Genomic DNA, 18,314 nt, shown 5'->3' on the forward strand with positions numbered 1-18,314 from the left:
CTGTAGGCATTGCTATCCTTACTCTTCCTGTGCAACCGTCATTGTGCAACTCTCTCTAAAAAAAAAAAAGGGGGGCTGGCTGTCTGGCTAAAAATAAAAATGGTTTCAAAAGTGAGCTGGCAAATTTGGAAGCAATTCCTTCCTGTACCAGAAAAGGTGTTATACTTTATTCGCTTTATATACAGAATATATTAAAACAGATTATATCATTTCCTTGCAACACAAGTAAAGACAACATATTATAACATAGATCGTGAGTCTTCAAAAAAAACATTGCAATTGAATGCCTCTTAAACAGTGAAGGGGGATACACCTAAATGTGCTTTACTAACCTTGCTGACTCAGTAGGGATAATATTACAATGCAGTGTGACGAGACGTGAGCAGTATTGATTGTGCCATTTGTATTGAAAAGTTGTAATCATACTACTCCAAAATTATTGTTACATTTCCTGAGTTGATATGATCTTTTTATTAATATTTTGTTCGATTTCAATATTATAATTTTAAAATTACTTATTTGTGTTTTTCTATGTAAGCATCATCTCTGCACAGATTTTTTTTTAATTAAGAAGTGTGTCAATGGGAATCTCACACAGTTTGGTACAGGGAATACAAAAATACCTGATACTTTAATGGAAAGCTTTTATCCCTTTCCCATGAATCTTAAAATATTAACCTTAGGTTAAAAATACATATGCATACATTTCCCATTAAAATTGTTGCAATGATATGTTTTATTTCATTAGCTACAACATACATTGTGATCCCAGTCTGACAGTCCCTTAAGAATGGCTAAGTGTTGTGTAACTTCTTTACCATCCACTGTGAGCTTTGAATGTCTACATTATAATCCACTGTTTATGTTGTAATGCTCACATCAGGATCTAATGTGTGTGGTATAAATTAGACACTATGGGGCATATTCAATTAGCCACGTTACTCGCAAAAGTAACGCAGCGTTAAAAGTAGCCGGCATTAAAGGTAGCGTTATAACGGTAATTACGCGCACTATTACAGTAATAACGGTAATTCCGCGCACTATTACAGTAATAACGGTTACTTTTGACAGTAACGTGGCCAATTTAATATGCCCCTATGACCAGTTGTTTGTGATTTAATTTATATGCTGTGATCAATTTTGTGCAGCAAAGCATCTACTTTGTTGCCAACTTTCTGGTATGTTTCAGTAAACAATGATATCTGAATAATGGGAAGAATAAAATGTCTGCAGTGAAACAGTATTAAAATTGTATTGTGTTTTTCAATGAAAACCTAATGATGTGTTGAATGATGCCTACATTGTGATTATTTAACAATATTTGTGTAGTATATATGTGTCTTTGTTTAATAAGTATTGCTCACAGCAAGCTGCAAACAGTATAAAAAAATAATTATCTGAATATCATTCAATCTGTCTTTTATGTCTTCTTTTATTATATATATATATATATATATATATATATATATATATATATATATATATATATATATATATATATACACACACACATACATATATATAGTGATGATGATCAAAAGCAAAATTGAATTCTTCACATTGATACAACATTCATTTTTCATATTCTGTATTTACAATAGGGATTCGGTAATCAAGTGGATGTGTCATATATTGCCAAACATTACAACATGAGCAAAAGCAAAGTTGACAACCAGTTCTACAGTGTGGAAGTCGGAGACTCGACCTTCACAGTTCTGAAACGCTACCAGAATCTCAAGCCCATAGGCTCTGGGGCTCAGGGAATAGTTTGGTGAGTAATGCATTGATTTGTTATCAGCTGCACAAAATCCTTCCACACTGGTAAATGTGATGGGGGGACAAAATTTGAAAGATGGTCACAGAATGCAGATTGTGAGTATGTTCATGGATTATACACAGCCTTAATAAGTAAGAAGACTAGTAGTGGCAGAGTAACCAGGGCCAGTGTAAGGTTACTCAGCACCCTGCCCAAAGCTTCAGCCTGCTGTCCCTTCTCCCCCCAATTCTCAATTCCTAGCCCCTTGCACACTTGGCATTTGTAAAATGAAAATAATAACTCTTACATACTCGTAGATAGTTGGTAAGGCTGCAGTCCAGATGCACCGATGTCCAGATGTATTGATATATGACACACAATGCTGGCCAGGCTTCAATGCTGCCCAGGAGCAAATACAGGATATCTAGAGGGGAGGCTCCAAATGGTAGATTTCTGAACAATATAAAAGAAATAATCCCTCACCTGTTACACATTGACATGTCCCCCGCTGCCCACCAGCTTTTCCAACACATGTCACCTGTACTCATTAGGTCTTGTCACACATGCAACCTCCATTCCACCAGCTTTTCTCAAATATTCCCCCTGCCAAACCACTTTCTTTTCACATTTTCTCTTGCCAGATTGCTTTTTGCTCACATAGTCTCTTGCCCACAAGATTGTAATAAACAGCTTAATGTTGTATGTATATCATTTCCCCTTCTCCCATTTTCTCAAGTCTCCTCTCTCCCCCGTTTTCTGTAGCCCCCCCCCCCCATTTTCAATAGCTCCCTCTACTCACGTTTTCTCTAGCCACATTTCACCCATTTTCTCTGGCCCCTTTCCCCCTGTTTCCTCCAGCCCACTCTCCACCTTTGTTTTATCCAGACACCTCTCTCCCCATTTTGTTAAGTCACACATCCCCCCATTTTCTCTGTATTAATTGTAATTACCTTTTTCTTCTTCTTCTTTTTTCTTCTTGCCCACTTCTCTGCTTTTCCTTTCTTTGCCTTCCGGGCTCCTCTCCTGATGTCACAACGCTGATGGGAGCTTGGTGTAGGGCAGATGCTGAACTGCGGTGCTGTCCGGTGGCTGCACCACATTTATATATACCTAAGGTCTGCAGCATGGATAAATAGAGGGTGGGCGATAGCACTTCCAGCAGAGCCCTGGCCACCAACTAACTAACAATGACTCATTGATCACAATGCAGTGAACGGTTGCAACATACGCACAGCAATCTAATCCTTTTAAGGGAAGGGTGGTCAGTAAGAGTGGCCTAGTACTTGAAAAACATTAGGTAAACACCCAAGTGTGTGGCCACATGCCCAGATGACAAAACAACATGCCTGTCGTGAGCGTGATGTGGCCATGATCCATTACCTTTACTATCCTGATTTAAATAGCCGCAATGTTGGGTAGTATGGATATTCATCTCTGTGCGTCTCCCTGTACCCCAACCCCCGCTGAATGCTGTATGCAGCCTTTTTTTCCTAAAGCTCTGGCTAGGTGGAGGGGTGACATCATGTATTTCTATAAAAATTATCTGTAGAATTTGGGCATGGACATAATTTTTGCTGAATTGTCTCCTGGGATTTGTGTAGTCCTAAATTAACTAATAGGGATAAATCAGTAATTATGCAAAATACACAAAAATCAAAGTTTACTTAATTAACAATAGTCACAGTTATTTACATAATTTAAGCCTATTAAAATCTATAACAGTACAACCCACATCATGCACAAAGTTTTGATCTCTTGGTGCTATGAAAGACAGCAATTGGTTTGATTAATAATAATACTGTTGTATAAAACAAGTCAAACCATTAAAAGAACATAATAGGCCTCTTTTTTTTCTATTTTCAAGTGTAATGTTTCAGCACTTGCCTCTCATTATTTGCAGTTTTATTTTATTATGATGTTAATACCGTGGTGTCACAAAATTACTAGAAGCAAGCTACTTGATTAAGGTTAAACGTAGATTTTAATAAAAATTTCAAGGCACTCCAAGGCACTCCATGTTACCTCATGTTTTCATTTTGCTAGACACACACAAATATGCAGTTTAAAGGATAAGCGCTGACAACTTTCTTTCTGTTTTGTATACATATATGGGCATTTATATTGCCACGCAGCTGGTACCACATACAATATGGGATATACTGAGCGCGGGCTTGTTGCCAAGCAGCTGGTACCATATATAATGTGGGATATACCGAGCGCGGGCTTATGTTTCTCTGGTTTAACTTCCACTATAACAGGAAAACCACAAGCATCGGGCATAGTAGGCATCATCCCGGACTGTGATGGAGTCGGAGATTAATGACACGATTTAGCATCATTAATCTCCAACCCCTCTTATGAAATTCCGTTAATTATGGCGTCACAATGCTCCCTCCTACAACCTGTCACATGACCTCTCCTCCAGGATCTCCAGGAGGAGAAATTTGAAAAGTTGGCAAGTATGGCGTGGGGTCCCCTTGCTATACTGAAAATCAGCCCCAGGCTATCCAGCTCAGGATTGGTTCCCCTGGGGATGGGACAAAAACAGTGTGTACCCCATCCCATAAGGTACAAGAAGTGTTTGGGCAGCCAAATGTTCAATTAAACTGTATTTGAAAGTGGTGTATATGTGTTTGTTTTTACTATTTGGGTCTGTCCATTATACTATGACCACTGGGAGGCAAAATTGCAAATCCAGGATTGCTATTCTTGATTACCCCAGCCCTTGCAGAGGGGCTGGGAAGAGTGGTGTTGCTGTTCTGCGTTTGAATATGGTGTGTTTGGAATGTATTCCTTTTCCCATAGAAGCATCTGCCCTGGACTGATCAGCCTGGAGTTAGCTTTCACTGTGGCAGGGGGATTCTTACTATAATAGTGGAAACAAGACCATGTTGTGCAGTGTTGGAGCTGGTTGAGGATTTGGGAGGGAAGGCACACTGCCTGTTTTTTGTTTAATTAGCTATATCATCATCATCACCATTTATTTATATAGCGCCACTTATTCCACAGCGCTGTACAGAGAACTCATTCACATAAGTCCCTGCCCCATTGGAGCTTACAGTCTAAATATCCTAACAGACAATCAGACAGACAGAGAGACTAGGGTGAATTTGATAGCAGCCAATTAACCTACTAGTATGTTTTTAGCTATATCTTTTTTATTATACATTGCACATGCACTGTGTATTGACTATTTGAACGTATAGGATGAGACCCCTTCTGCACCACCCCTTCTGTACCAGTTCTGAGCTGGTGCAGAATTTAAGATCTTTAGCGGAGGGGGAGTTATTGGGCATGGCAAGGAGCAGATTGATAAATGCACCCTCTCGACCCTTTTATTTTATTACAGTATTCTTGCTCTACAAATTGAAATTTGTTTTCTGCACTGCTCCGCATAATTTCACAAATCAGTGTGCCTCTTTCATATTCAGTGGGAATGCCTGCACTTCTCCAAAATACACCCCTTTGCTGTGGCTGTACTAAACTCTGCTCATTAGCAAGTGAGACAAATTTGCTACACAAACCTATACACAATGGTAGAAATGAATACGCATTTACGCAAACCATCCAAAGCTATATTTTGTGATGTGGATGTGCCGTTTCACCCATTGTAAATTACCCAACTGTGGCTCACATAGTCTTATGAAGCAGTGCAAAATTCAGATAGCAATTGGCAGAGCATGATTATTGAAATGAAATAAAGGGGTGTAGAGAGCAAATTTTTTCGATCATTCCATGTGTGAAGAAGCTCATGGCTCTATTCACTTTCCAAATAAATTGCATCATTTTCGCACCCCCTCTGAGGTTATGAAGATCGGATCTATCTATACTTTTAATAGGATGCAATTTCCAGTTGCACTTTGGACAGAGTTCATATCTAAGTGTACATTGCTCATTATAAAGAAAGCTTCTAATGCACAAAAATTGCCACATGCAATGGATATTGTACTGATGTCCCCTCACTCACATTATTAATTTAAGCCATATATGAAGCTAACCAAGCCAGTATTTTAGGAGAAAAATTTAACACATTATCTAATGAAGGGATGGTTCTAAAGTGGGTCAGGTTTTCTTGTCTCTCTGCACACCCAAATTTGGTACTAGTTGGCGGAGGCTTATCCTGAGGTGGGGATTAAGTGTGCACCTGGAAATGCACTGGATGGACCATCAAAGTACAGTGGTGCACAACCAAACCATTTTGTTGTACACCTTCAGCTTCCTTTGTAAATGAGCTCCACCGATTTCTGTGCATTGCATCATGGAACAGTTTCATATTGTGACACAAGTAGAAGACATTTGTTTAATGAGCATGCAGTGTAACATACAAAGGTTTTGTAGTGTACAACCTATAGGGAGAGAAATCCCAAACAAACTAAGAAGCACCAGGTGTTCACCAGAGGCCCTTTCAAGGGACCCTGCGCATTACTGCATGGTAACCCCAGGTCATGATCTTTCTGATGATCTGAAAAGTTGGTAAGGAGAGGAAAGGATTTGGTAAAGAGAGGCAAAAGAAAAAGTCCAGGCCATGGCTGGCGGCAAGATGGAATGTCAGAAATCTACAAACTTGCTAGAATGATCCCCAACTAGAGATGCTTGAACCAGATGTCCACCATTCCTCGAACCAGTTCGTTGAATCAGTACAACATTTCTCAAATTAATTGCAATTGCTCACATTTTTTGACAAATTAAATAAATCAAGCTAAATTTGAGCAAATCAAACTGGTTCGAACATGCTTGTCATGTCCAACCTACTTTATATATGATTGTGTTGGCTTGAAAGCATAAATTAATACATGTTAGCAGTTTTTAATTGCAGACATTGAACCTCCAGTGTGATCTTTGAACTTCGAACATAGAACAGTTTGCAGGCCAAATTAAAAATGTTTAAAATATTTTTTAATATTTAAAAATATTAATTAACTAATGTTAACATGAACAGCAAACACAAACTACAAATTTTAAACCACAAATTCGAATCAGGGTTTAATTGGTGATTGTACCATGAACTTGTTTGTGGCCATCAAAAAGATACGTTTCTATCAAAACTTATGTGACTTATTTTATGTACACAATTATGAAATTCTAAAAATGTATTCCCTTTGCATTTACTCAGAAATGCCATATTAATATACAAATATTTTGTAAGGTGTCAAGTTTATTTAGAAAAGATTATTGCTCAAAGTGTCTTCAGAATACCAATGTAAAGCAAATGCACAGAGAGAAAGTGTCTTGCCTGTAGTCACTTAGCTTTTCCGGCCAACAGAATGAGCTACCCAGTGTTAATATGCCCCGGAACATCAAATGCATATTCACGTTCAGCATATGAATAATGTCACAATGCATTTGGGATTCTAATAATATAGTGAAAATATTCTTTACCAGTATCAGTGTCAGGGCAGTTCAATTTCATTTTTAATTAAACAGAACAGCATTTTAATAAGTTAGTATTCTGCATTACTTTAAATAAAGATCTTGAACAACAAAACAAATACAGTATTCATTAGCTCTTAAATATAAACAATAGAATATCATAATTAAGATGTTAAATGATTAAGATATAAACAAGAAAAAGTAATATAAACACCCTAGGGATAAATGTGTGAGGCCACAGTGCTCTGACATCCTGAAGACCGACACACAGCAGTGTAACATCTCAATTGTATTATATTCACTATTTTGTTGCAGGGGCATATTTGTATTCTTCTATAGCAATTAAAGTTTGATCAGAAGCTTTTCATTGGAAAATCAAATTTGATGGATAGTTAAAAAGAGTTCCTTGATTACCTCTTTATTTAATATGAAAACACTATGGAACACAACATTGTGCTACTTTTTTCATGCAACATCTTTAAGGCACTGCAGACACACATGCTGAAAAGTTATTTATTTTGCTCTTAACGCCCTTCAGCATACCTCCCAACATTTGGGTAGGACGCTTCGGTACAGGGGTGTGGCCACATTGCGACATGGCCACACCCCGGGGGCGTGTCTAGCTCTTTTGAAGCACTAGGCCTCCAAACTTTCCCACCGTCAAGGCTGTTCCAGTTGAGATGGTGAGACAGAGACCTCAAATCACAGAGACCTAAATCGGGTTGGGAGGTATGCTTCAGAATTAGCAACTGTGAGCATAACCGGTAGACTTTGGCATATGAAAAGAAACATGAAAATAAAATGCCATATGTGCATGGGGGTGCATTTATGTACTGCTGTAAATGAGCTTTACATAGTTTAATGTTACTTATTCTATCTTTTTTGCTTTTTGTTATTGTTTTATGCCAACTATGTACCCAAACAAAACCATTGATTGTTGGGTAGAGGGACATGGAGTAAGCCATGGTATTGGCACAGTTCTCTCAAAGCCCTGCCAGCGTTCCCTCTTCTGAAGGTCATTATTTCACCTTGAAAAAGAGCCATAAAGCAATGTTTTCTTTTCATTTGCCTGATACTGGCATAACCTTTAAATAATTTTGTTAGCTTTTTCAATACAAATATATGTAAACATAAATAAAAAGAATATATTCATCATTTTACTCCATTACTACATTAAAATAAGCCATTTTGATTCCTGCAATAAATGACATTTTCAGTATTGCTAAAATAAAAAGAACTGGACACAGTCCCAACATATACTCTGCAAATGTAATGACATAAACAATGCAAAATTCACCATATTGGTATCATTTCAGGCATCTGCATTCCTCAAATATATTCACTATGATTAATGATGTCTGACACTTCCCCCTGTCCTACTAGACAAATTGCTTGCCTTATTGCTCTTGAAAACTGAGAAACAAACACATTAACATCTCACACAATGAAGTAGACAAGACAGAACACTGGTTTTAAATGGAAATACAATTGTGTCCATCTTGAACTCCTGTTCAGAGATATATATTTATAAAATGGATATATGGGCAGCATGGTGGCTTAGTGGTTATCACTTTTGCCTTACAGCACTGGGGGTCATGATTTCGACTCCCGAACATGGACTTATCTGTGTGGAGTTTGTATGTTCTCCCCGTGTTTGCGTGGGTTTCCTCCGGGTGCTCCGGTTTCCTCCCACACTCCAAAAACATACTAGTAGGTTAAATGGCTACTATTAAATTGAGCTTAGTCTCTCTTTGTCTGTGTGTGTGTGTGTATGTTAGGGAATTTAGACTGTAAACTCCAGTGGGACAGGGACTGATGTGAGTGAGCGCTGCGGAATTAGTGGCACTATGTAAATAAATGATGATGATGATGATGATGATGGATATGTCTGCAAGGTCTGTGGTATCTTCATGTTGAGAAGGAGCCGGTTATAAATACTTTTTAACCATATTCTGTTACATTAAGGTATACTATGGCTTAGAGAAGCAGCCAAAGTCATTGCTAGCTGCATGTCCAGTATAACAGAGCAGCTTTATAATAACATTGTGATGTGCAGAGGTGGGTCTGCCATAAGAACAGAAGAATCCTGAGACAAGACCCTGATTACCTGAGCAATGTTTCCTCTGCTGCATGACATATTTGAGTAGAAGAAGTTATGCTATATGGCAGTTTCTTTATAACACTGTTTTTTTCCAAAATGGATTTAAAAATTTGCGCTTGAGCAAATACCTAATCTTTATGTTGTATTTTAAAAATTCATATTTCACCAGTTAGAATTCCACTGCTGTTTCAAATATTATATATTTATGGTTGCTTCCAGAGTTTTCTTTTTCTGAGCATCAACAAGTTTGGTGCAGTCGGTGATAACTTTTAAGTGACCAATATAATCATGTTCAAATATGGAATACAGCCAATTTATTTCAGCTATAAAACCCATCTATAAACACTTGCTATATTTTCACATTAATTATCGCAGCAGACTAGGATATAATTCCATAAGTATCATTGCAGTAGCTGCTATCTGTTTTATTGGGATTTTTAGATGCCTTTAAGTACTGGAATACATAATTTTGTAGTCAATTCTAGTAATTCGGTTTAGTTAAATACTAAGCAAAAATGAGTAGACTTTAGTTGCTGTAAAATCCATGACCATAGTAACTACCATAATTTGATTAGATTTATGAGACCATTAATAGGTTTATGGCTTGCAACAATATTCATTACTATTCACGGGGACTGAAATAATAAGACTTAATAAGACATACTATATTAATAGAGTGTATACATTAGAGTGTATACATGCACATCAAATATTCTGTACTCTGGCGTTTTAACTTTTATTACTTTTTTTGTTTTTGTATGGTTGTCTATTATAAAAATGAAAGGCTTCTATATTTTCATATCTCCTTTAATGTATTTCCTTTTCTTGATGTGATCTGTATTTAAAGGACTACATGTATCTGAAGCAGAGCACGTTAATTAGTTTAGAGTACTCTAGGACCCTTTCATACTCATAGAATAGGTTAATCAGACCAGGATTATTTTGTTGCCCTCCCCAAACTCTCAGCATGCTTCTGCTGTGCCCTGTCCCCATCAGCCCTCCCATGACTCCAACTTCTTACACATCTCTTCCATAAAAAAAAATATGCTAAATTGCAGCACTTCAGTACCTCCGAAATACATTTGTGCACAAATATAACAATGTAATGAAAATACCTGAGCACACATGAACAATAAAGAAAGTCCACATGTCCCCTTTCACACATTCATCTGTCTGTCTGTATATCATATAGCTAGTGGAGGTAACCAGGGGCTGGCTGAGCTGAGGGGCATCTGGCCTCCAGGCCATTTCCATAGTGAAATACCTTGGGCTGGGTCACTGAGCTACCTGCATTTTGTTCTCTTTTAAATGTTCCTAATAGGCTACTGAGACTCCTTTCGAGCCCCCCCCCCCCCCCCGGCCCCCCACCCCCACAGGCTAAAATTTGCCAGCCAGGCCCTGAGTATAGGAGGAAATTATATAGGAGCAAAGTATATAGAGAAGATCAGATAGTGGTGTCAGAGTGATAAAGTTATAATTAGCATATTACGGTGTGAAACGTACATTCAAAATAGAACAAATCTTGGTGAGTGTTTGTGAGCAACGGAACTTGACCTTTATGAAGCTGAGATCCAGTTTTTCTTAACCATTCATTGCCAGGTGCTTCTGAAATTTGATGTATATGTCATACTTCCCGACTTTGTGGTGACGTCTTCGCGTCACGATAGCTCTGCCCCCCCCCCCCCCCCTACATAAAATGCCAGCATTTTTTAGGATCCGGGATGTTTGCATACTCTTACGGGAGTCTAGGAGCACTTCCCGAAATTTGGGAGCCTGCCGGAAATTCCGGGAGAGTGGGCAGGTATGGTATATGTAATGCATGTAGCCCCTAATTAGTAATGGACATATAACATTGCTAGCCATTAAAATAAGAATAACTTACTTAATGATATATTTTTTATTTAATAAAGTGCAACATTTATTTATTTTTACTTCTAGCCCAAAATAGAATTTTTAAGTGTTCAATTTTAGCAACACCTTGTAAAAATTCACTTTCCTAAATCATTGTATAGCATAGTCAGTAACTTTTATATATTTTGTCTTGTAATTGTGTATATTAACGATGATGTATTAGTCTTATACAGGATACATATGGAACAATATATTCACAATGAGTAAGAATAATGTATTAACCTTTTCGAGAATACTAGAGAAAGCACAGGGCTTTTCTAATAAATTTCCTTATGTAATGACGCTGAAATCACATTAGTTATATTGCAGCAGTGCACTAATTCTAAACATTGTGGTTTTCCTTTTTATAAATAACGTATGTATCAATATAGCATCTGTAGGATGCCAAACCTGACAAGTAGTAGAAAGTCATGCATGCTACATTTGTACAGGAGATAGGAACCCACATTTGAGTTTTTTACAGCTATGGCATCAGTTGCTGGCTGACTTTAGCCTGGGTGGGAAACACACAGGACTGGCCCATAAGTAGCGGCCCATCCTTAAAGGGTGGTTTTCGTTACAATATATATTTATCAATATAAAAAAAAAGGCTATTTTAGTGTTACCAACCCAGCGGTACTTTATTATTATAAGTGATAAATCTTAATTATGAAATAAATAATGCAACAAAAAACAAACCTCACTTTTTATTGCATTTTATTTTATATGTTCCTTCTCCCTACATCACTTTTTTTATTAGGTGCACACAGCTCTGCCTTCACAAGCAGTACAGTGTGAAGCTGGGCATACGTTCCAACTGTCCTTGCAGTCAGACCAAATCCTGACTAAGCGAGACAGTCATGCAAATTCTGGACTGCCGCACCAGATTCAGGATAGTTGGCAAACTGTCCTGCTCTCTACTACCTGTTTTTGTCACTTTCACCACCTGTGGCTGATGGTGTCATTACCTCAGTTGCTGCTTGTCTGGATCCTGGAATGTTGGGGGCCCTATTTGGAAACAAATTGGTACATGAAATATAGACAATTCCAACCAGCCCCAGAGTTAAATCTGTAGCACCCACATTTTATAATTAAGTCTCCCTCCAGTCCCAACATTAAATTAATTATATTCCCATTTAATAATACATTAAATAGCATTTAAGTTTAATAAATATGACCATTTCCCACAGCCATCCCTGGCATTAAATAATTAATATTCCTGTCACCTCACCTTAAATTAATAGAGCCCACTATTAAAGGAATGACAGACTGGGAAGAATCGGAGAAGGGGTAGCAATGTATGTCAAAAAAAGCATAAATACTACATATTTTTGAAGAAAAAACTGAGGCTCTTAGAAATGGAGGACAAGTCTATTCTTCGTACTGAGGTGATCTATAGACCACCAAGTCAGAAAGAGGAACTGGACAGGAACCTATTGCAGGACTTCACTAAAATGGCATTAAAAGGAGAGGTAATAATCATGGGAGACTTTAATCTACCTGATGGGACATGGAAGGGGTCATTTGCAATTTCCACTAGAAGTAGGAACATTCTCAATTCCTTGCAGGGAGCATCCCTCAAGCAAATGGTGAGGGAGCCCACTCGCAAAGACGCAACATTAGACTTAATTCTTACAAATGGTGACAGAATATCTGATGTAAATGTGGGTGAGAACCTAGGATCCAGTGATCATCAAGCAGTATGGCTTAATATAAAGACAGAGACTGACTCATATCACACAAAAACAAAGGTGCTAGATTTTAGGAAGGATGACTTTGTAGAGATAGGAAAATATGTGACCAATGAAGCAGGCTGGATTCGGGAGGTTGCCCTGCTGTCCCGGGAGTCTGGGAGAGCTCCCAAAAATTAGGGAGTCTCCCAGACATTTCAGGAGAGAAGGCAGATATGGTTTACACTCCTCACACAGACTTAACTTGTTGGACAGATTACACTCCCACCTTGCCTTAAAAATGGAGTACCATGCAGGTGCTCTGTTTGTTTTCCGACACACCCTGACAGCTGGCTGCTAGCTGTGGAAAGAGATGCTTTTAAACCACTTCAAACTACTTTACTATTATTTTGTCAAACATATGTCCTCCATCTATATCTCTTTAAATTAGGAGCACTACTGTACAAATATGTAACTCTATTTGCAACCTCTCTCTGCAGATTACCAGATAGATACTCAACTTCCCTCCTAGAAGCCTGTGGCAAGCCACTCCATTTGTCACTATATCACAATATATATATATATATATATATATATATATATATATATATATATATATAGATATATATAGATATATATAAAAAAGAGCATAAGTTAAAAAAAAACCATCTCTGCACATCTGATATTTTAGTACTTTACAGGGAGTAGAAGCCGATCCCAAACTTGAAGTCGATCCCAACTTTGCTTGCTCTGCGCACTGTTTTTTCAATATGCAAAAGGTTTATTTTTTAGCTTAGTAATGATGCTAACCACTGTTTTAAATGTTGAACCATATCCTACCTGTATAATATGCAACTTGAAATGAAGTGGGCATAACGCTCATTGCTTTATTAAAAGAAAATATGTGTATACACGTACCAGAAATTATACTAAAACAGTCAGCTGACTTGTGATGTAGTGGGAACGTGAGATTGACTCATAACAACAATGTCTGATATTTTCACATTCTACTTATTCTTTCTCAGTGTATAGAAGAAGATGTTGAACGTGTATATATGAAAAAATGCACCAAGGTTGTATTGAGGGCTTTTCCATTCTTGACATAATGCTGATGATCACAGCATTTGAGTTTGACGACATGTGAATGGGAGGGGGTTTATTATGACACAGGGAACACAGAATATGATTAGTCCTTCCAATTTGGAAATTAAAATTGCTCAAGAAGGTTGGAGAGACTCTAACACTGCAGCTAAGGGAATCATAGAGTAAGTCTATAGAAAGGGCAGTAAATATTGTTTCCTCCAGTGTTGTCTGTTCTAACATTTCAAAAACAAAATGTGATTTTCTTAATATCTGGATATTGTTCTTTTTAATACACTGAAAAACTATTTCTGTTCTTTGGAGATTGTGAGATTCCTCTTCTTACAATCATGCTACCTGACACTGCAATTCTCATGCTGCTTCTGTATCTTGTCTTCCAGTGCTGCTTATGATGCTGTGCTTGATAGAAATGTGGCCATTAAGAAACTCAGCCGACCATTTCAAAATCAAACACATGCCAAACGGGCATACAGGGAGTTGGTCCTAATGAAGTGTGTAAATCATAAAAATGTAAGTTTATCTGCCTCTCGTTACTTTTTGTGGCTGTTGCTTATATCACTATATATATATATATATATATATATATAGTGATATATATATATATATATATATATATAGTGATTGATATATATATATATATATATATATATATATATATACATATATATATATATGTATATATATATATATATATATATATATATATATATATATATGTATATATAAATATACACATGTATACATATGTATGTATATATATATATATATATATATATATATATATATATATATATATATATATATTAGGACCCCTGTTGGCATTTGTACCCTGTTTTATTCTACGCTGATTAACAAACTGGATGATTTATTAACTTTTCTGTGGATGTTCTTGCTGTACAACACTCTATATAAATCTGAATCTAGAGAGACATACGAATTACACAATATGCTTTATATAGCACTTCACTATGCAGACTGTATTAAACTCCTTTGTTAATAGATGACAACATTCCTTTGTCTTCATTCCTATCCAAAGGATAAAAGTGATTTAATCACAAAATATCATTCAAACCATTTACAACAGGGAAGTTCAGAGCACAGACACAGAGAGTAAACAACTGTGAATGCTTTTGTGCTCCAAGTGGACACCTGTACTGCAGAGATGGCAAGTTTAAAGAATTTAGCTGGGAGGATTGGTATATTACAGGAAAGAAGGCACATGTGTATCTTTGACCCCAAAACATTTGTTTTGTGTATTTGAAATCTGACCCAAAATAGTGTGATTGATCCCTATACAAACTACCAAAAATATTTGCATATGATTTATGTGCAATTTAAAAAACTATTCCTTTAACAGTGCTTTCATTATTAGCGCCAGGGGCAGATTGGTATTTAAAGTGGCCCTGGAAAAAATTGCAAAACTGGCTTTATGTTGTAGCTGAGACCAAATTGTAAGTAGGCAGGGAAATTGTCAGAATGCTGTGTGCACCACTGTGAGGCACACTTGGCTCCCTCCATGAGCAAAGCAGAATGAAGGGGGACATACCTATCAACTGTCCTTGTAGTCGGGACAAAGTCCTAACAGTGTTGCACAGTTTCCCAAAATCAGGAGTGTCCCACCAGAATCAGGACAGGTGGCAGATTGAGCTGCTCTCTAGAACACTCTAGACCTCCCTTCCACCACCCAGCCCTGATAGGAGTCACATTTAGTAAATAGAACTATTTCCCTCTAGCCAGCCCTGACATTAAATTAATTATATTCATCTTTAATGAATAACTGTCACGGGCACTAGGAGTCTTTACCCAGGTATCACCAGATGATGGACTTACCAGAGCAGTATAGGTGGTAATATGGTACTCTGGTAGCGGGATGACCACGGAACAGGAGACAGCAGATGGTAAGAGAATGCTCGAGAAAAGTCTATGACTAGCAGCACTGGTAATAGGTAGATAACTGTACACGAGGAACTAGATGGACATGGGAACGTGAGGGTAGTCAGTGGTCTGCGGATAGCAAGTTGTACCACTGCTATAGTGAGGAGGAATGCTTGAAACTGGTGTCACAGGGAACAGGAGACAGTGGTCTGCATCTAGCAAGTTGTACTACTGCAATATATATGTGAGGAGGAGCACGGGGAGATGAATGCAATGCAGAGTATACACGGGCACACAGAACTTGATCCCACGATGATATGCACAATATAATAATAACTGAGCAGCACTGCACAAATATACAGAGTCACAATTACTATCCAGGCAAATAGGAAACACAGTCAAATGATAGCAATAGTCTCAGTGGATAGGAACTCCGGAGAAGAACAAACTCAGTCCAGCTAGATATGCAATACACAAGCACAGTCAATGAAAAGTATGCATACCGCAGTTCAGGAGAGCAGGCTGTCAGGGAGACGTGCAGGGATACCTGAGCGGCTGAAGGCCGGCAGGAGGAGAGACCACTGGAAGATGAAAGCGATAACCAAGTTGGTGCAGCACACGGTAGGTAGACCAGCAAGAACAAGGCAATACTCAGGAAGCAGTAGTATATGGAGCTGGACACCTGGAGAACACGGGAGAGTTGAGGTGGTCTGATAACCAGTAGCTGAGATGAAAGCAGCGGAGCGCTGACCCGATGAAGACAGGCTAGTTGAAATGAGCAGGAACACTGTAGAAGCACGGAGACAGCGGATAGGAATCAGCTGGCTGCAGACACGATGAACACTGGAGAGTTGATGTGAGCAGGACTCTGTAGAAGCACGGAGGCAGCGGATAGGAATCAGCTGGTGCAGTCACGATAAACACAGGAGAGTTGAAGTGAACAGGATACTGTAGAAGCACGGAGGCAGCGGCTAGGAATCAGCTGGTGCAGTCACGATGAACACAGGAGAGTTGAAGTGAACAGGATACTGTAGAAGCACGGAGGCAGCGGATAGGAATCAGCTGGTGCAGTCACGATGAACACAGGAAGGTTGAAGTGGTCTGGAAACCACAAACGAACAACAGGAATCAGCAGGAGCTGAATACACGAGAAAACACAGGAACACCTTCAGAGGCTCATGGGGAATGAGACTCCAAGATCAGGCAACGAGGTATAGACCACAGGTGCTTTAAATAGGGAGTGTTGCCTGATCAGCCAATTAACTAAAAGCAACAGGTACTGAAGGTTTGAAAGGGCTGCACATGCGCAGACCCTCAGGATGGTGGACGGCCACGGTTCCTAAACACACGAGAAGCGGCACTCACAGTCCGGTGAGTGACAATAACCCTCCTTTTCCCCCAACCAGTCTTACGTTCAAATAGTGACCCCCAAACCACCCAGCATTAAATTAATAGGCCCCACTATGACCCCACACAGCTCCACCCACATTAAATTAATAGGCCCCACTATGACCCCACACAGCCCCACCCACAGCCCTCACACTTACCTTCTTCCATCCAGTGCTGTATGTTGCAGAGGCAGACTCTTCTGACTACCTCCCTAGCTGCCTGCACACATGGGGCAAAGAGTACCTGTCAGTAGGTGCGCACCCTAAATGACTTGTTGTCAGTGTGAAGGGAAGAGGAGAGAGGCTTCCTCAAGTGATTGGTCCCAGGGAAGTTTCTAGTTTAAAAAATGTAATAAAAACCAACAAAAACATAAAAACAACCTTAAGGTCACAATAATGTCACAATGGTGTGTTTTGTATATACACAGCAAAACAAAATGACAGACTGAGTTGTAAAGTTTATCAAGTTTGCCGAGGGGAATTTGTGGTACTGTACCCTAAACAACAAACCCATAGTCTAGAATAGTTGAGCAATGTGCTTTTATGCTTTCTGGCCATGGGAATCTAGGAATCAATCCAAATTTCTTTCACTATCAAAATAAAAGTTTAAAAAAATAGTTTGAATGATCTTAAAGAAAAAATAAATGGTTTCCCTTAAATCAATAGAAATGTATTTCATTTTTTGCATTCATCATCTTGACTTCTCCTTGTCACTAGCAAAGCGATCAGATTAGTGGTTTTTAACCAAAATGCCCTGACATTGCTTTGTGTGAGGCCACAAGATAATTTTAGTCAGTTAATTACTAGTCAGCATCAAATGGATTTATATCAGACATCCTGGTAAATCAGTTTATGATCTCATCAGCTGGTGTGTGCTATTATTGGTTGATCACCATGCATAAGGCCATCAACTGCTTAATGTGGTAACATTGTACCCAATGGTTGGAGTTTAACTGATTTTAAAGAAGGGCCAAAAATTCTGTGTAATAAATGTATATTTTATTGAAGTAAATGTTTTGCTTTAAAATGCATCGACTGTTTCATTAAAACAATGAATTATTTCTTGTGCACCTAATTAAGCATTGAGTTCAGGTCTACAGACATCGTAGTTCAGAGATTACATTTAATGTTTACATTCTATAACATTCTATTACAAATCTTTG

The 18,314-nt window shown here is 38.3% G+C and overlaps 1 protein-coding gene across 10 annotated transcripts in view; it reads left to right on the forward strand.

Annotated features, from left to right (window-relative positions):
* MAPK10 (mitogen-activated protein kinase 10) overlaps positions 1 to 18,314 on the forward strand; it is a 183,073-nt gene that overhangs the window by 98,215 nt on the left and 66,544 nt on the right. For all 10 annotated transcript variants that reach the window (XM_075203085.1, XM_075203055.1, XM_075203120.1 and 7 more), the window contains exons 3-4: positions 1,602 to 1,771; positions 14,269 to 14,398. In XM_075203085.1, coding sequence (XP_075059186.1) covers positions 1,602 to 1,771; positions 14,269 to 14,398 — 300 coding nt within the window. The remainder of the gene's footprint in view (positions 1 to 1,601; positions 1,772 to 14,268; positions 14,399 to 18,314) is intronic.

This window comes from Mixophyes fleayi, chromosome 1, assembly GCF_038048845.1.
Source record: "Mixophyes fleayi isolate aMixFle1 chromosome 1, aMixFle1.hap1, whole genome shotgun sequence".
In the NCBI taxonomy this organism is placed as follows: Eukaryota; Metazoa; Chordata; class Amphibia; order Anura; family Limnodynastidae; genus Mixophyes; species Mixophyes fleayi.